At 47.3% G+C, this 19,441-nt stretch overlaps 2 protein-coding genes and 1 long non-coding RNA gene across 4 annotated transcripts in view; 1 reads left to right on the forward strand and 2 right to left on the reverse strand.

Annotated features, from left to right (window-relative positions):
* Positions 1 to 181: 181 nt before the first annotated feature.
* On the reverse strand, positions 182 to 6,244 carry LOC120505900. The gene is made up of 3 exons (XR_005628372.1): positions 6,021 to 6,244; positions 1,819 to 1,949; positions 182 to 484 (listed from the first exon to the last, which is right to left on the reverse strand). It is a non-coding gene; the product is annotated as an uncharacterized LOC120505900 (long non-coding RNA).
* Positions 5,967 to 12,107, forward strand: LOC120505899 (carbohydrate sulfotransferase 14-like). Its single transcript, XM_039716846.1, has 3 exons — positions 5,967 to 6,130; positions 7,579 to 10,490; positions 10,633 to 12,107. Exons 1-2 carry the CDS (start codon positions 6,028 to 6,030, stop codon positions 8,391 to 8,393), a joined length of 918 nt encoding a protein of 305 aa, XP_039572780.1. The 5' UTR covers positions 5,967 to 6,027; the 3' UTR covers positions 8,394 to 10,490; positions 10,633 to 12,107.
* A 274-nt stretch (positions 12,108 to 12,381) lies between these two features.
* The window catches only part of XDH (xanthine dehydrogenase), a 49,509-nt gene continuing 42,449 nt past the window's right edge, over positions 12,382 to 19,441 (reverse strand). For both annotated transcript variants that reach the window (XM_039716842.1, XM_039716843.1), the window contains exons 31-37: positions 18,840 to 18,914; positions 17,961 to 18,013; positions 16,779 to 16,893; positions 16,102 to 16,167; positions 14,376 to 14,564; positions 13,750 to 13,917; positions 12,382 to 13,018 (exon numbers count right to left, since the gene is read on the reverse strand). In XM_039716842.1, coding sequence (XP_039572776.1) covers positions 12,968 to 13,018; positions 13,750 to 13,917; positions 14,376 to 14,564; positions 16,102 to 16,167; positions 16,779 to 16,893; positions 17,961 to 18,013; positions 18,840 to 18,914 — 717 coding nt within the window. In that variant the 3' untranslated portion in view covers positions 12,382 to 12,967. The remainder of the gene's footprint in view (positions 13,019 to 13,749; positions 13,918 to 14,375; positions 14,565 to 16,101; positions 16,168 to 16,778; positions 16,894 to 17,960; positions 18,014 to 18,839; positions 18,915 to 19,441) is intronic.

Below are 19,441 nucleotides of genomic sequence, written 5' to 3' on the forward strand. Positions count from 1 at the left end.
AAAATTCCTCTTCCCTGACCTGACCCGTTGCAGCAGGGCCATAGTGCCTCAAGTTCACTTATTCTTCCCCCTGCCTGACCTCTCCCTATGGGACAAGCAGGTGGTGCTTTCTGCAAGGGAGTGGTTTAACAAATTAAATTTAAAAAAAAAAAATAAAAAAAGAAAGAAATGAAAAGAGAAAACAGTTATGGGGTAGGTTTTGGAACCTTCATGTTGTGACTTGCCATGATGGGCTGCTCAGCTCCTGTGAAAACACCTCAGGTATGCATTTGGTTTGCAGGAGAGATTTGAGAGAGACTTGAGAGAGCCTGAACAGATGGGGGGACACAGGCACGACCAGCTGGGTGTCCTGGGGGGGTCAGGCCCCTGATGTCCTGGTTAGGGGTGGTGGGAACTGAGCAGGGCCAGCCCAAAGCCCTGAAGCCAAACCTCGGTGCCTTGTGTCTTTCCCCCATGCAGTGCCATGCCAGGAGGGGCTGAGCTTCTGGGAAAAACAGAGAAAAACAGAATTTCAGTTTGTGGTTCACATCCCACAGACTCCAAAAACAACTTGTTGGATGGGAAGTCTGATGAGGCTACCTGCCAGTGTCCACAGCCCCACATCCCAGTGGGAGAGAAGGAGGCAGCAATGTGGGGCTGGCACTGGGGACCAAGCTCTGCCCTTTCGTGCATCTGGCCCCAAAGTAATGCCACCAGCAGAGAAAAAACAGGCATTTGTGCCCCTGCCATGCTCTCCCCATCTGGACCACAGTGCCATTGCCATCCCACACATCCCAGAAGTGGCATCAAGAGGCTTCTGGCAGCCACACCAGGAGTCCATTTGTCCCACACCATTTCTCCCCAGGAGAAGTAGTAGATGTGTCATTTTCCTTTCACAGGACACGAGCGGCCTTATCCAAATATAAACAATCTGGGAGTATTTGCTGGCTTATTGTCTGGACAAAAAAGTAAAACAAACAGACCTTAAATCCTTTTCCCCCTGCCACTTCTGGTCTGGAGTCAGGGCCATAGGCTCCAGAGTTCCCGAAAACATCGCTCATCAGAAATAGCATCCTACTAAACCAGGTGTGGAGGTGGCCCCAGCGAGCCGTGCCACCACCTCCACAAGTCACTGAAAAACCAGTCAAGAGATCTCTGAATATTTAAAGAGTTTCTGTATGAATAATGGAAACAACCAGCAACCAAGAAAATGTGATAGCCTGCAGTGTCATGGGGCAGCACTCCCTTGGGAGAGGCCAGGAACAGTGGGCAGATGTCTGGGTGCACTCCCAGACAAACTCAGCTTTCAGCAGCATCAGCAAAATCCAGTCCCCAGGTCAAAAGCTGCCTGAGAATTCATTCCCCCATGTCCAGCAACAGACACAGGTGAGAGCTTTCCTCACCTGATCAGGCAGCAGCATAAAAAATGACACAAAAAGGGGAAAATGCTGCTGTAAACAAAGCAAAAGTGCTTCTCTGCCCCCAAAAAAACCAGGGCAGGCACAGGGTGTGAAGTCTGGGGAAACCATTTTGCAGTGAGAGAGTTGTGGCTCAGGAAAAGTAGACCCATGGGAGACACAACCACAAATCCCAGGAGATCCCCTCTTTGCCCATCTCCTCCCAGCCCACACCTCCCCTTCCCATCAGGGACCACAGCAGGAGATCAAAGTCTGGTTCCAGTGAGTGATATTTTACAACAGAGGTTTTTTTCTTCCTGCCATCCTGTTTTTCACCACCACCAGCTCTTTTTCAGGAGATTTTGAGATGTTTCAGACCCCAATCTCCTCTGTGTTGCCCCCAGCAATGCGGCTGAGGCCACCCAAGTAAAAACTCTCTCACCTCTGTGAAGTTGGGGGCCGAGCAGAGGCTTTGTCCCCATGCTGGTGGGGTGGAAAAGTTGCTCCTGAAGGCTCTTTCAGGATTGCTCTCTTACTCAGGTCCCAAAGGGAAGAACAGTCCAAATATCAGAGCTGCCCGCATGAAACAAAATTCACATTAAAAAACAAATGAGAAAGAGAAGCTGAAGGACTAGATTTCCCAAAGTACCACACATGCACGGGCACTGCCTGGTTTGTCCAGGAGCACTTTGGGTTTATCCCATGCAGCACTAAAGAGAGAGGAAGGCCAGGGGGAGCTTGGGACACAAAGCAAGGCTGAGATCTGGTTGGAGAAACACTCAGTGGTAAAAGATCCTGTGCTGTTCAGGTGGCACCACAAAGCTCCATGAGGAGATGCTGGGACAGGGGTGGTGGCTGCTGGTCCCATGGCATGTGATGGGACGGAGGCAATGGGATGGATGGCTGCTGATCCCATGGCAGGTGATGGGATGGAGGCAATGGGATGGAGGCAATGGGTTGGATAGCTGCTGGTCCCATGGCAGGTGATGGGATGGAGGCAATGGGATGGAGGCAATGGGATGGATGGCTGCTGGTCCCATGGCACATGACGGGATGGAGGCAATGGGATGGATAGCTGCTGGTTTCATGGGAAGTGATGGGATGGCCACTAGTCCCATGAGCATTCTTCCTCTGAATACACAGATCCAGACACAGGCTACTTTTCCCCATGGGATTCCCATTTGCTACTGCATAGAGATAATGGCTGAAATCCCCACATTTTTTAAAATATTGAGTCCCTTGGTCCCTCCTTCCAGGGAAATGGTCTTATCCTTAATAAAGCAGGGAGAGAGGGCTCCTCTGGATGGGCACATGGCAGAGGCTGCATGGCTGCCTCATCCTCTCCCCACCACCTTTGGGTGCTCTGGTTGATGTGGGCCTGGCTGAGACAATGCAAAGTTTAACAGCTTATGGAGTAATTAAGCAAAGCCTCTCAATGCAGCATCACTAATTAGACAAATCCTCCCTAAATTACCAGTAGTACATGGCACCCTGTAAAATCCTCGTGTAATAGCCTTAGAGAACAATGACACTCAGCTGGCATTCGGCCACACAGCTCAATGGTAATTGCAAAGCACTTTGGATGTTCATGAGCCTTAAAAAAAAAAAAAAGAAGAAATCTAAAATGTACGTTTCCCCCAATGACTCTGCTCTGGGTTGTATTAAAAGCAGCACCTTGACTCAGCCTGCCACATAAACATCCTGCTGCCCCTGGACAGCCCGATGCTGTCTTCCTCCCAGGATGAGGAGCTGAATAAGAAGTGACAATCACAGCTCCTGCCCGCAGGAAAACAGGAAGCGCCAGAGCTGTACAACCACTCCAAACATTGTCCTACCTGCTCCACTCCTTGGGTGCAATGGGAACTCGCTTTCCCTTCCTTTCCAAATTGCATAACTATTTCTGGTCCAGTGCTGCTCAGTCCCAGGATGCTGCTGCCTGGGACAGTCCTCGTGGCCTTTGGCTTCTCCCTGGCTGCCCAAAGCCAGCCTGGTGCTCCCTGTCCAATGCACAAGGACAAATGTCCACCTTCCAAATCCACTGCCAACAGTGGCAGCGCTGAATGGAAGCACTGGAGGAGATGGAGATGGACTTGGGGTGCTGGGCAGATTGGCTCATGACATCTGGCAGGAGCTAGAGTGAAGAAAATCCCAAATCCCACCAGAAAGCACTGAGTTGGCCAAATTTGGAAATGACCATAAGACTGAAGGAGCTGATGCTTACACATAGGCTCCGCCTCATGCACTGAAGTGCTAAACTGCATCCCTGAGAGTGAGATAGCCTGTGGGCAGGTGATGGGGTGTGTGCCCCACCCTCAAAGCAAGCTGGGCAGCCAAGGTTCTCCACAGGCACAGAGAGGAGCTCTGGGAACACAGAGACATGATGGAAAAGAGGCCACTTGCAGAAAACCCACTTTATTCACAAATAACCACTCCCACCCTGGACTTTTTGGGTTGATTTCAAGGAATCCTTGTCCACTCAGTGCAATGCATCCCCAGCCAGCAGCCTGGCAGCCCTGCTCTCAGGACCATCCTTCCCAAAGACCAGAGACTTTCCACACTACATGATGCTCTGGGAGCTGGGAACTTTGTTCCTCCTCCTCCAACTGCTCCCACATTTCTGCTGAGAGATGGGCCCGAATTTGCTTCCTAAACACACGTCATATGCAAGCTTCCAAACAAGAAGAGGGATAAGAAGGTTTCCTCTCCGCTCTTCCTTTCCTCGCAGTGTAAAAACATCCCTTGCCAAACGAGGCAGTGTTTGCCATCACTTCGCAAAGTTCACATTCCCACAAGGCAGGCATGAGGAGGAACAAGGGGGGGAACCCTCACACCAGTGCCCACGGGTCATGGTCACACAAGACAATACTTTGCAAAATTTGGAAGTGGGAGGAATGCGGGACAGCTGAAGAGGAGGATGTTTATTAACCTATATCTCCAAAGGGTGTGCGTCCTGTGAGGAGAAAAAGGCAGCCCAAGGCAATGTTGTTCAAGATACTGGTGGGAAAAAATCTGGAAATCCTTATTCAGGCAATCCTACTGCTGGTGTAAAGAAAAAGAGAATGGCTTTTTCTCACATTCATGGCAGTGAGGGTTTTCCTAAATTACTGGAAACTTCATATGAATTCCCCAACTAATTCCCTTGTGCAATTGCATTAAATAGTAGGATGTGAATGCATTTCCACACCTGACAGCCTCTGTGCCCAAAAAAGGCTGCTGGCTCCCTACAAGCATATAGCAGGAAGCCTTTCAGTTCAAGAACTGCAGTCTCAGCCTTGCTGGCTATTGCTAGGGGGGTGAATGGAAGGCAAACAGGGGAAAGCCCAGCAGTGAGTTTCAGAAACTTTTCAGCACAAAAAAAAACCAAACAAACAAAAAAAAAATAAAAATATATATATATAATCCCAGGGGCAAGAAAAATAATTTAAAAATCGCCATTTAAATGGCAGATACAAGTTAGAGCAAAGAGAGATGAAACCCTGATGTAACTTAGGAAGTTCAGTTTCCTTGCTATGCAAAACAAAGGGGGTTTTCCACTATTTCTTTCTGCCCTCCAGACAGAGAACGTCTCTTTGCTTTCACTTTATGACTGTAAAATAAAAATCAGCTGCACTTCTCTCTACCCACTGCAGCTGTGCTTCGCCTCGCTGGGGCTGTGGCGGGGACAGTCCCTGCAGAAATGGATAAGCAAATTACGGCCACTCACACCCGCCCCGAACACCCCCAGCTCTCATTCTCCCACATTTCGGGGGCAGGTTGCAGGGACACCTGCAGCAGGGTCTGGCCACAAGACCTGGAGGAAACATCTCCTCGCTGTAGAAAGGCACTAAAAGGCACAAATGTGAGGCTGATCCGCTAAGCCGCAGCGGGGAAGGGCGGGCAGAGCCCGCGTCCCTCGCCTGTCCCGGCGGCGGGCAGGGCAGGGCAGGGCAGGGCTTCCTCGGACACAGAGCACCCTCTGCTGGGAAAGCCACGGTGGCCCGGAGGAGAGCAAATCGGCCCTCAGGAACTCCTGGCACGGGGATTTCCATCCCACGGATTCCATGGCGAAAGGAAGGAGCAGCGCGTCTGCATGGGAGCTCACCCCCTCGTTTTGTATCGTGAGGCCCCCGCACGGCCCGGTGTAAACAGCAGACAGCAGTTCAAAACTTCCACTCATCATCGACCTGCCACACGACACTGGCTGGGCCCTGTCACAGCTAAAAAGACCCCCGGCAGCACAGAGGCAGGAGCTGTGGCCCAGCACTTGCTTGCTCAGCCCCAGTGCCGGCTGCTCCCCACAGCACCGTTCTGAGTTGTGCCTCCCTCCCTCGGTGCCAAAAGCAGCGGAGAATAGGGAGGGTCAGGGGACCAGGGACATCTTTGCCTGCACAGAAGTGGGGATGTGTGGCCTGTTCCTCACAGCACTGTCACCTGGCATGGCACAGACTGAATAACGAGGCAGATTCCGCCTCAAAGCCTCACGCTGCGAGCGCAGGCAGGCGGCACCTGCTGTGCCTCAGGCCATTTCCCTGCGCCGAGCCGAGCCGCTGCCCAAACAGTACTTTAACCCAGCTCCGGCTGGGTGTGTTTAAACAAACACACCAGGTTCCCCAGCACCCTTCCCTCGGTCCCGAGCTGCTCCGCAGCGCTCGGCACCCAGCTCACCCCAGAAATGCGCTTCCTTCCCCGCCTCGGCCTCTCGGCCGCCCTGGCCATCGCCGCCTTCCTCAGCTGGAGGCTGCTGCTGCTGCAGACCCCGGCCCGCAGCCACGGAGGTAAGGCCTGGCCACCACGGCGGCTCTGCAGCCTTTCTGCGCCCTGGGGGAACGGCCCTGGAGCTTCTCCCAGAGGGTCTAGGTGAGCAAATGCCTGCAGGATGGAAAACGCTCCTTGGCACGGTGTTTGTGGAGAAAGCCCGTGCTGTGGGGCCCTGCGGCTTTATGTTCTTAGTGGGGAATTGGTTTCAGGTGTGGTGGGGAAAGCAGGTGTCAGGCTGCTGGAGGTAACTCCCAAAAGTTTTGTTGGGAAAACTTGCATTGTTTGTGAGGTGCTATTGGGAAGGCAGGAGGGAGCAGGGGCGTTGGTGATTATTGCATTTCTTGCCTTAAAAATGCATCTTTTCCCTCCAGTTCCCATCATTCCAGGGCAAAGTCATCACTAGATTTTGCAGAATTGTCATTCTGGCGCTGGGTGAGACAAAGAACAGCTCTGGATAGCTTCAGGCATCACTGTGTTCCTGATGTCCTTTGCCTAATTTTAACTGTGCTTCTCTGCTTTTAACTGTGCTGCTCCGTACAAGAGCCTCCCCAAATATTTAACTTCCTGAGGACCCAGAACAAACCATCAAACTGGCTCCCCAGGGCTGCCAGATGCCTGCACGGAGCAGATGAGGCAGATGTGCTACTGCTAAAGAAAATAAACTAACAAGGCAGGCATTAATCATCCACATTCAAACCCACTCTGGCCTTTTCACATTAAAAATAAGAAAACAAAAAAGCAAAGCTGAAATTTGAGAAATTAAACTCACTCTCATAGAGTCTTTGTATTTGCTTTTGCCTTTTATATTTGCTTTGTTGTCATCTCACTTCTCTTTGCTTTCTGCCTTTTATTTGCTCTTGCCTTTTTATCTTCAAGAGAAAAAATTTACATATGGGAGTGATGCAAGAAATGATGTCATTTGGGTCCCTAAATCACCCTGAGCCATTCAGAGTAATCCCTTAGTCACACATACTTCGTACCTGATCTTAACCTGTTAACAGATGCAAAAGGGCTTGCAGGACATCATGTAGCTACAAACATCTTGTAGCTACAAACCAATTTACTACTGCCTGTTCTGTCAAAATATTTTTGATTCTTTGGCAAACTCACCTCTGTGATGTTCAGCGGCAAGCAAGGAGTTAAAAGCAAAAATTATGATTTAGTGGAGAACTGGGCCTGGAATAAATCTGTGGTTTAGATCACTCCTCAGGCATGGTGATTTGGGGAAAGGAGGGTGTCTCAGTGTCCATAATCTCACATGTTCATGGGGACAGAAACCCATTTCCCAGCAAAGCCAAGCTCTTTGCCGGACAGGGCTGGTCTCCCCTCTCCTACCCATTTCATCCACACTGAATCCTTCCACACTGGAATAACTGGAAAAGAGCCTCAACAGCACTGTGTGCTCGGGGTCTGACTCAGGGCACTGTGTCTTTCCTCACCCCCATCTCCAAATGCTGTTTCCCAGGTGACCTGGCCCCCAAGGCAGAGGAGGGTTTCACTTTGACTCTGGACACCTTCCTTCACGTCCAGCAGCTCAGGAAGAGGAGACTGAGAGCTTTCTGCAGCCAAGCAGGCAAAGTCACCACGCTGCCGAGCAGCCCGGACGAGAGAGCCTCCCTGCTCCCCAGCCTGAGGGTGAACACCAAGCTGGACCTCCTGTACTGCCAAGTACCATCAGCAGGGGTGGAGGAATGGCATCAGCTTTTGGAGAAGCTAGAGGAGGAAAATGTGACACTGCCAGTGCTGCTGCCCTACCGCCGGCTGCACGCTGAGGAGACACGGCTGAGCGACTTCAACCAGACAGAGAGAAAGGCCATGCTGGGGTCTTACACCAAGGTGCTCTTTGTCAGGGACCCTTTCCACAGGCTGATCGCCACGTTCCTGCAAGGCATGGGCATCAGCCCCTCCTTCAGCAGCTTCGTCCAGGAGGTCCTAGACAGCGGAATGCACAATGGCAGCGCGGCTTGGAAACCGCTGGTCAGCCTGTGCCGGCCCTGCCTCATCCACTACGACTACGTGGTGATGTTTGGCTTCCTCAGGCAGGAGCTGGGCCACCTGCTGCGCCGGGCTGGGCTGCCTGCAGGCAGCCTCCTCCCTGAGCTCAGCGACAGCCAGGTGCAGTGGACCTACAGGTGGCTGTCAGAGCAGATGTTCAGCGAGCTGTCTGCCCAGCAGAAGCAGAGGCTGTCTCATTTCTACCGCTGGGACCTCGCTGCTTTCCCATTTTCTAGCAGTTTCCTGTCAGACCGTCCCAGCACCACAGAGACCTGGCAGAAATAGCCCACACAGAAGAATTATTTCAGGGAGCGTTAAGCAAAAAGCAAGTGCTTCAAGGTACTGACAGGCTTTTGCTTCACAGCTGCTTGCAGTGAGGTTTTCTGTGTCATAGTCCAAAAGACTCATCAGAAAGCTGAGACGCACCACTGCCAGGGACAGGGAATGAGCGTGGTTGAACCGTGTTTAAACACAACAAGAACAGGCACTAGGGAAACTTGTGGTGCTGGACTTGGAAAACTGCACGAACTGAACTGTGATGGGAGAAACACAGCAGTTTGGGGTATGGTGGGTTGGACCAGCTGCAAACCACTGTGGCATCACACATGCTGTGCCTGTGCTGATATTTCCTTTTCCAGGCTCCATGTTGGGCCAAAAGGTTTGGCAATGGCTTCTTCCTGACAACTCTTCCCACTCAGATACAAGAAGTGCTCCCAGAGGAGCATGTCACCTGGAGGTTGAGATATGACAAAGGGTGGCAGACCCTGCTGGGGAACCACTGGCAGTGTTCCCAATCTTTTCGTGCTCAGGGAAGGTCAAGCCCAGTCCATTATTTGGTCTATTCTGTTCTGTGTGAACTGTTCCTGTTTTACAGCCTCATCTCCCATGTGGGTGGGCTCAAGTGGGCCCTGGGCATGGCACCCACTGCTTGCTCCATTCACAGGTTTTGAGTTTGGCTCCCCTTCTTCCAGGGCTGACTCCAACAGGCCAAGGCCAGCATTCAGCTCACTGCACTAGCCCTGAGTCAGGGGCGTGTCAGTGTTAACCAGGTACCAGCCACAGCACCAGACAGGCTGCCTCCCACTTGTGTCAGCAACTGGTGGGCCCTGTGGAGGTGGCTAGAAGCATCAGAATGCAGCACTGTGCTGCTGTGGGAAACAGGATGTGGCTACTACAGGCTCCTGCTGGCAGAGAAGCACGAGGACTGACTCTGCTTTCTTTTGGGCATGGCTGCCAGTGTGGCCAGACAGAGGCCCAGTCTCTCCAGCTGGCTCACAGCTTCATCCAGCTGGGCAGCCCAGAGCAACCTCCCACCCTCTCCCCACTTTGGTCACCGAGCTGATCTGACTCTCAGTCCCTGGGAAAGGTCCATCTTTGTCAAGCAAACACCAAGGATGAGTTTGTCTAGATTTCAAATCCTGCCAGACTCTGACCATAGGATTTTTTTCTTTCCAGATTATGTAGCAGCTTTATTTTGCAATGTTGTGACATTCACAGAGAATTCCATGTACATTCATGGTACCGTTTTGACAGCGCTCATTAAAGAACGTTAATGAAAACTGTTGATTAGACCTGACCTGAAACAATTACCAAAATCTTGGCCTCCCTTTCTCACAGAAGGCCATGCAATTAATAGCATTAAAACATCAGATCAGCTGGGCTCCTTTCACACTCCCACACACTCTCCAGCTGCAGTAATTACTATTTAAGTGCCGTTATTGTGCGCAGTACTTTACAGTCTAGCAAGATGGCACAGTTCCTCTTCTGAGACAGACTTCTGAAAGAAGAAAAGCAGCAAATTTCCAATTATATGCCATTAAATTAGAGTCTTGCATCCATGCTTTATTTCACTGGCAAGTACTAGAAAAGGAACATTTTTCTCTTCATGAGTAGCTTTCCCTCCAGTGACAGTGAGCTGAGACCCCACACAGCGAGATGTAGTGGGAGGAGATGGGACACAGCACCTGGCAGGGGACAGTGGTGTGCACTCAGGGCAGGAGAGCTGCTCCCCACCAGCTCTGTAGTGCAGAGCACACCTCAGGTCAGGAATCTTCTCTTCCTGCCAGCCCTCTCCAGTGGATCCTAGTCCTTTTTTAAGGTGCCAGGCACTTAGTTCCTTGAAAACAATGTATGAAATGTTCAGACATTGAGAGGTGACTTGAAAACCTCAGCTTCATGTTCCTTAGAGTCCCACAGCACAGGCAGGTAGTACAATGATCTTTCTGTCAATTCCTGTTAGCCTCCTGTCAATTCCTGTTAGCTTCCCTTTTCCCTTCACCCTCACAATCAGTTGCTGTCATTGCTTTACAACCCTAGTTTTATACCATTGCCATCCCCAGGTGTTTGATTTAATTTACATTCCAGTGCACCCCAAAAGGCAAGGTCACTTCCTGTTAGCTTCCCTTTTCCCTACACCCTCACAATCAGTTGCTGTCATTACTTTACAACACTAATTTTATACCATTGCCATCCCCAGGTGTTTGATTTAATTTACATTCCATTCCAGTGCACCCCAAAAGGCAAGTGTTTCCTCTCTCCATCAGCTGGGCAAGGGTGTCAGGAGGGCCCCAAGCTGGGCTGGGCATGAGGACCAGGGCTGCTGCATGGGAAAGAGTGAGTCACTGATGCTGCAGCAAAACTGGCTCCACAGGTCTGCTCTGAGCAGCCTGCTCTGACCACTGCACGTACACAGAACTTGGCAAATACTTTCCAATTAACTCACAAAGCAAATAGCAAAACAGAGACTTGATATATCTAATTTCAAAAAAATTCACCTGACCAGGCAGTCACTGTGACTGAGACACTCACAAACCCCTCCTGAAATGATGAAAACTCCAAAACCAGGGAGAAAAAGAGCACTTATTCATCCTGCTAGTGACATCCCAACGTCTCCCAGCACCATCACAAGCAGCAGGCCTATTGTGAACACTGGCAGCTTTCCCCTGGCATGACACTGGGAACTCCTTGATATCCCACTCTGCCTGTGTCTCCATGCTCTGCTTTAACACACAATGCCTTTGGATTTCTTCTCATCCTGGTCTGAAGGAACATGTCCAGCAATCCCATGAGGTGGAATTCACAGAAAGAGCTGATACCAATCTACCTTACAGATTTAGTATTTTGCATCCCTTCCTGGACACCCAAGAGTGTGAACACACAGGCTCCAATAGCTGTTCTTGCACATGAATTATCAAGTTTTCTTCTCTAGGAAGTTTTTTAGATATTACCAACTTTCAGGAGAAAACAAAATTGTGTTCTTGCCCAGTACCTCAGTGGCAAGAAACACCTTAAGCTTAAGAAACACCAATTACCATATTTCAATTAATAAAAAAATTACATAGCAAGACCAACAGGCACAAAATACTTCCTGTAACTCCCTTCTTCTAGCTGGTAGATCCATAATATTTTGAGTTGAGAAATAAATCTACACCTTTTCAAGCAGTATATACTGGAGTGCTTAAAAAAATATTTCACACTGAGCATGCATTGTCCAGTCCTAAGATGAAGGCAAATTTTAACAAGTTTGTATGTCAGCAAAATTTTATATAAGGAGTTACATCCTCTTGCACCATACTTTTTTGATGGCCCTGGGGTGCAAAAAGAGAAAAAAGACATTTTTATAAAGCAGTAGGCCAGAAAAACAGATAGAAGTTTGCAAATGATCAGCAGGCACAGCATGTGGCTGACACCATCTAGAGATAACATGGTGCTCCAGTGTTGAATCTGACAGTGACAAAACCTGTCAGGAGGGATGCCCAGCACAAAATCCAACACAAAGAAATATTCAATCCAGATGACACCAGGTCATCACATAGCAGCACAGTTTTCAGACAAGCACTCCCTGTAGCAAAATGCATCCATCTCTTACATTCAGCAAAACTAAGAAATTTCTTGGAAAGAAGGCAAGGCCATGACAGCAAGGGATTTACCCTAGAGGGCACCCAGAGCCAGCTAATCTGTGCCCAACCTCCTTGTGCCCCTTGCTTAGGCTGGTATAAATTACCTTGGGAACATCGATGGGCAAGTTTCTCTGTTACTCCAAGGTCTCTGATGTCCTTTCCTATTTAAAGGATGGGAAGAGATGTGGAGGTGTGGGATAGGAAAAGTCTGTGCCAAACAAAGCAGCATCTTGTTGGAAGTACTCTTGGTATATTTAGTTTTTATCTTTAATCAGAGAAGACAAAGGTAGCACTTGAACTAAAATCTCATTAAAGCCCAGGTGCAGACAAAGCAACAGTCATTGAACTTGGGGTAAAATCAGTTGCTGGTCACATTTTAGCCTTTTCCTCTGAAACACTTTTATTACACAGGTAAGACCATCATCATTAGCCAACACCAAAAGTCCTGCTCATCTTCCTCTAGGATGCAGCTGGCTTTGTGTGCAAAGGGAACACAGCAGGGTCCAGCCCTCAGCACCTCTTACACCTTCCCCCATCTCAGCTAGAGGACTCTGTGTCTGGGATCAACACATTTGAGTCCTTCTTGGCACAGCATCACAAGGTGATACATCTTTTTCCTATAGCAGGAAAAAGAAACAACCACCCTGCTCTTTCACATTGGCTGGTAAGAAGCATCCTTGCAGCAATTTTATATGAAATCTGTAAGATTTTTCAATTACACCTGGATAACATCACCTTCAACTTACACTTCATTTGAATTTACATCACAGCTATAATCTGGCAGCAATTTCCTCTCATAGAGAAAATAATGATTGGACAATTAAATGTGAAAGCTCCATGAATCAGTGGGTGAGCCACATGAACACAGGTTGGTTTTTTTCCTCCATTATAGTCCTACTGCCTTGTGGTTCCTCTGATGTAAGCTCAGTTTCAGCAGAGTTTGCTCCTCAAACTTTCTTCTTACACACGCACACACCATGGCTTAAAGGTTCCTGGCTCAGCAGAAGGGCACTATAAAGAGAAAAAATATTTGAATTAGCAACAAATGAGGGTCCTGTCCAACGTTCAGCATGTCTCACCATGCTGCTTTTCAGGTGGGACTTTGTGAAGATAGGAGCTTCTATCCCAGCTTTTCCAAACACAGAGGTGCCTGTCTCAGGGCATTTCTGTTAGGAGCCTGATAGTTGACTACTACAGAGCCCTGTGACAACACTATGACAGAGCAGCCCAGAGAAACCAGTGACAGGGATAACTCCTGCACTCCTTCAGATCAAGTCCACAGCTCTAAGGAGACTCATGTGGCTGTAACATCCAGAAGAAGGGAGTATTTGAAGGAACACTTTTCTCCCTCCCCCTTGCTGAGGGATACCACTAAATCACACCGTGGCGCTCGCTATACGTGATGGTTCTCTGAGAGAGGACAGTCAGGAGCATCAGGACAAGCAGCCAGTGCCATTGTCCCACACACAACACTTGGAGAATGGAATGGACTGAACTTCAGAGATCCTGTACAGCAGCCCTTCCTGCAGTGGGAGCCCTAGCAGTGCTGGCCTGGGGATTTGGCTCTCAGCTGATGGCACATCAAACGAAGGACAACACCCATGAAACAAAACCATCTGCTGGAGCAGGGACACAGCCTCCCCACCCTGCCCTAATCCCAGCCCTGAGGCCCTGTGACTTCCAGGCACACTCCCCGTGGGCAGGCTGGCCAGGGAGCAGACTGTGAGAGCAGGGGCTGTTACCATTTTGGTGAAGATGTCCACACAAGCATTGCGGATCCTCTCGGGGGTGGCAGGGCTGTCCAGCCTGAATGCCTCTGTCAGGCCAGAGTCCTTCCTTGCTGCATAGATGGCATCTTTAATGGCATAAAACACTGAGGCAGACAGGAACAGAGGGGGCTCTCCCACAGCCTAGAGAGAGCACAAGCAAGAGTGAGGCTTTGCCTTCCAGACGGGAACCTCAGTCTACCAGATGTGCTCACTGAGGAAACATGATAAAACAGCCTCCAGTGTGCCAGGTGTGATCAGTGAGGAAAGACTGAGCTAAATCAACCCTCAGTCCACTTAAAGAAGGAACAGGAACAAAACACAAGCTTTCTCACACAGCAAAGCCACTTCAGTTCTGTCTAATGGACAGGACAGAATCAGATCAGAATCAATCAGGGCAGAAATGTTCAGGTTACTTCACTTCTTCCTAACTAGAAAGGATAGTACACGCATTTCTGTTAAGAAATAGAAAAACATCCTGGCCTCAGAGTAACCACAGCATGATGAGATGAACTGTTTAGACACACAGGATCATGACTTTATCCCACTCAGCTTCACAGTGTTATGGGGCAGTAAGAGGCCCACAGGCCTCACAGGCATACCTTGGATGAGTAAACTGCCTTGCTGTTGGGGCAGTCACGGAGAAGGGACACATTGAATTCTGTTGGGATGTCTCCAAATGCTGGGATTTTGTACATGCCAGGCCCTCGAGTATACAAGTTCCCTTCAGGAGAGTAACGCAGCTCCTCCATGGTGAAGAGCCCAATGCCCTGGACAAAGGCTCCTTCTATCTACAAACACATCCAAACAAGGTTACAGTCTCTGTTGTTGTTCTTCCCTGCACAAGGACAAACAGTGATGACATCCACCAAGGTTTTCAACTCTTCCCACCTGACTCAGATCCCACTTTTTATCTCTAAACTCTTGTCCCTTCTGCTGGGTACAATCTTTGCACAATTCCTGTGTTCCCACATAAATGTGGCTGCATTTCCCTGGCAGATGAAGCAATTTACAAATACATGCAAACAGCTTTTCTGTAAACACAGGACAGGAATTTTCTGATGAAGCAACAGAAAAAAAAATCAATAATAAAGTATTGATTTCTTCCCAGGCAGGTGAGCATTGAATGAGTTGAACTTGCTGATATATCAAAGGACATGTAGACTAAAAGGATTGAAGATAAAACATCTAAAGACAAACTATTTTACGCTTTCTTTTTCAGTATAAATGCTTTCCTAAGTGCTGCATATTATCAGGTCAGCAGCACAGACACCTGCAAAAACACTCCCATATCCATTTAAGTACTAAAAAACTTTGCATATTTTTCCTACTGTAAATTTTAGGAGAAAAAATATTACAAGAAGAGGATGTGCTTGAACAACCTTGCACAAAGCAGCTCTGCTCTCTGTGCCCATTGAGGTATCTGACAGCCAGAGCAGTCACAAGCATTCATTGATCCATCTCTGTGTACTTGCATTCCTCATGCCACATCCTCTCGTGTGCCCCCAGATCCACTGCAGCAATGGAAGGACACAGGAATTGAAGACCCCTTTGACAGGCTCCATTTAGCCCATCTCTCAACTCCCAAACCTAAAGCGACAGGCTGCGAAGACAGAAAATCCCTCTCTCCCCTTGGACACTTCCAAAAAAAAAAATCTTTCAGAAAAAAATGATGCTTTCAAGGAAATTTTATTTTAGCTGTAGCAGAGCTTTGCAACTCATGCTGTCCTGTCATCCCAAATCCTGCAGCAGTTTCATTGAGTTACACCATATCAACATCTAGAGTTAGCCAGCGAGCTAAGATGGCTAGATAAGCATACATCTGACAATTCATTTCTTGGTCTGTCAAACAAGCCTGGTTTATTACCTTTATCTGATAAGAGATAGTGTGGTTATTACTGCACAAAATTTTGAAGTAATTTTGTGCCTGCCCAAGGACTTTGCAAGATAAGTGACTGGTCCAACTTCCTATTGAGAATTCTACACAGCAGCAGCTGGAGGACAGAATCTGCCACCCTAACTCTTTAGTCAGGAGAATTTTCACTAAATTAAATAAACTTAATATTGACAGAGAGGAATATAAATATCAGGTGTGGGATTTAGCCTGAAAAACATCAATGGGGTGGTAACTGAACAATATCCTGTAGTCTTATTGTCCAAAAGGCAAAAATCTCCAAACCTTAACAGAATATTTCCCTATGTAATTCTGTGCCAGGTTAAAAAGGGAGTGTTTGCAAAGGCACAACCCAGAGAGGGATAATAAATAGAAAAGCCTGAAAGCAGTGTGACTGCCTTAACATGATGGAAATAGCAATACTTTTCACTTACCTGTCCTATATCTATGGCTGGGTTCAGACTGGTACCAACATCCATAACAATGTCTGTGCGAATGTTCTAAAAACAGGAATGAAGGGTGAATCAGCACAGATCTCTGGAGCTGGTTCACCATGGTCTCATGTGAGGAAGAGTATCCAAACACTATCCCACATAATCTTATCTCAGCTGAATTTCTCATACTGATTTTTAATCTGAGTCACCCCAAAAGTAATTCAAAGGAACTCACTGCAGTTTTCCCCAGAGGTCCAGTGGACCCAGTTAATATTAATTCCAAGATGCTGGCATCAGTGGCCTGTAGCTCAACATAACCAGCTAGGTCAGATCATTATTTAATTTTTTTCTTCTTTTTTTTTTTCCTTTATTTTTTTCTTCCCAGAAGTCATCAGTGTTATTTTTTAATTATTAACTCAATTCCAGGATGTTTCTGTACTTTTGTGCCAACACAGTGCTGCTATCTCTTACTCAAGCAAATCCAATAACTTTTGCAATCATTCATTAAGCCCCAAAATCCCCACAGGGTAGATAATTATTGTTTTATTACACTTTACGGATTGTGCACTGTGGAACAGAGGAGTTAAGAAATTTGCTGAAGGTCACACCAGACCAATGACAGAGCCAGGAATGGGCTGACACCCAGTATTTGTTCTGTTTCACTGCTGACCCCTCACCTTGTGGTCACCTGTCAGGCAATCTATCTCAACCTCAGAGCAGGCAACTCCGTAACTGAAGTAGGAGAATGGTTTCCCTTCATTCTTTTCAAAGTTGTAGCCAACTTCAGGAATTCTTGATACAAAGAGAAACAAAACCGCATTTAATGTCATTTAATACAACTACATTGCTGCGTATCAAAAATCCTTATTCACTTTTGTTTCATTCCTTCTGTCAATCCCATGCAGAAATTAAAAGTGTAAACAACTATAAAGAGAAATCTGCTTAATCTACTCTCTACTCCAAAACCTGATTGAAACTAGCAAACTGTTTTAGCCATCTTTATTTCCCCATAATTCTCAGGGTTTGTGATGGCTATTATTTACCAATCCAGTGAAAAGTCCTTTGCTTTTAGAGTGCAGCTGAACGTTTCTTTAAGGCCATTAAACTTCAGAACATAATTAAGCTGAAGCAGAAACTCTATTAAGCTTAGAACTGATTTTAAGCACAGTTAATGGCAAATTTCACTACTTACAATTTATCTGAAAACTGTTTTATTAAAATGCTGACAAGTCACTTGGTTAAGAGAAAAAATACATTTCAGGGATGCAAAAGAAACTAACACAGTGTATTTTAGCCCTAAATATGTTCCTCTCAACACTATGCTTATTTATTTATGTCAACCCCTCTGCCTTAAAGGTGATGGATTTCTGCTTTCCTCCAGCAGTAAAGGTGACTAAGAGAAGTGCCTCATTTCAGAGCTACACAGGGTCCAGCAAGAGCCTGAAATGGGAGAACACTGCTGGAAACACTGGTATCTGCTCATGCCACAAGAGATTTTCCTCAAGGACAACTCCTGTTCCCTCTTATCCTGCATGGCAGTTCTAGTGCAAAACCAGGCCACAGGGCTGACACACAGCAGGGCCCCAGGCAAAGCTCTGATTTCATTTATGCCTCTTCAGACCAAGGTCAGCTGGAATGAAGTCAGATTTACTTGCTCTCAGAGCTGTGTTCCATCAGGAATCAATTCTCCCCAGCCAAGAGACTGTTAACCTCAGCTTATCACTTGTAGGTAGGAAAGGGAATGCAGCTTTAATTTACAGCAGTTACAGGGGCTTGGGGGCTGTAAATCTTCCCAGAATTTCTGTGGATGCAATCCATGCACTCGAGTCAGTGCCTCTGCAGTGTGAATTTTCACTCACCTATAAAACCCCGTGGCTGACAGGCTGACACAGTTCTCATAGGCAGTTTTAATCTGGCAACGTGAACAAGAGTTTGAAAACAATAAAATTACAACCAGGCTATTCAAAATAACTGCACAAAAACATTTCCAGGAGGCCTCAAACAGCAAATGTCCAGTGACAGACAGCTGTGACACTACTCTGCTCCAGCACTGCCAAACATCATGATTGCAGCTGCCTCCCCAAACACCCCGTCAGCAGCTGCCAAGGGCAGAACTTGAATCACTGGCAGAGGATGAGAGCTGCTGGTGTTTGTTTGTCTCTCAGCTACAAGTTATACTTTTAGCCTCAGGGACAAAGGTAAAATTGACAGGTCATCTTGACTAGTGAGGGAAATTCTACCCTGCCTTCCAAAGTCAAAACGCCTCGGATGGAGAGCAGAGCTTCAGTCTGAAAAGAGTCTTACAGCCCATCCATCTCTTCTCATTGAGGAGAAAGAAGTATTGCAGACAAGGAGCACTATAGGGGCTGAATGGGAGCTCAACAAGAGCTGTCCATGCTACAGAATCCCTTCATTAAAAATCAGGTTCCCTTTTGTTCAAGACTGTAGTCTGACTATAAAGATAACCACTCAAGACTTTTGTCTGATGAAGTTTATTGTAGGCAGGCCCCAAAATTTGGAGAAATCTCAGGATTAAAGTAATAATTGACATCTTGGGGATGACCTCTTGTAAGTTTTAATTACTTGGAAATCTGTGCCAGGTTTGTGTTTCATTGTCTTTGCTCAAATCTATGCTAGCAAGATGCAGAAGGCCTGGAGGACACCTGCACACATGGTTTGCCAATTAAAACAATCTCTGACAATGTCCACTTGTCTCATGACAGACACAAACAGCTTACCCAGTCTTCCCAGGATCCTTTGGGATTAGACTGCTTGATTGGCTCAAGTCTTTTTAGGATAGTCTGACACGCGTTCTAGAAACAAAGAGAGCGAGAAGAAATAGTTTAAGATTTGAATAGCCAGCTTATGGTATTAAGAGCCCTCTAAGAGTTTCAAAGAACCTTGTATTTAAATCAATATTGCCTTTAGGACTTTGGCAAATCATAAAAAGGAACAAAGTTCACTAATGGATGTCTTGCTACATAGGAAGAAATGTTGTCTGGAAAGGATTTTAAAGGAGGTTGGCTGTGCCGATAGCAGAAAGGAATCCCAAATTCAGCACAGAACTTTGTAGACCATGACACAAATATAAGAAGTCTGCTCATTCATGCATTAACTTTGTCTGTACCCCATCTGTACAGGACAGCTCAGCATAGCTTACAAGATAATCCTTTAACACTGAAAGAACAAAAAATTTCTTCCCAAAATTCAACCTACACAGATAAGCTGTGCAGAGAATAAAAACAGCCCGATTATTTTACTTTGCAGGTTTCACTTCCCCTTGTCTTTTAAACTGAGAATGACCAGTACTAAATTCTTGTTTTGAAATGGAAAAACTACA

The sequence above is a fragment of the Passer montanus genome, unplaced genomic scaffold (genome assembly GCF_014805655.1).
Source record: "Passer montanus isolate IOZ18808 unplaced genomic scaffold, ASM1480565v1 scaffold37, whole genome shotgun sequence".
NCBI classification, from domain to species: Eukaryota; Metazoa; Chordata; class Aves; order Passeriformes; family Passeridae; genus Passer; species Passer montanus.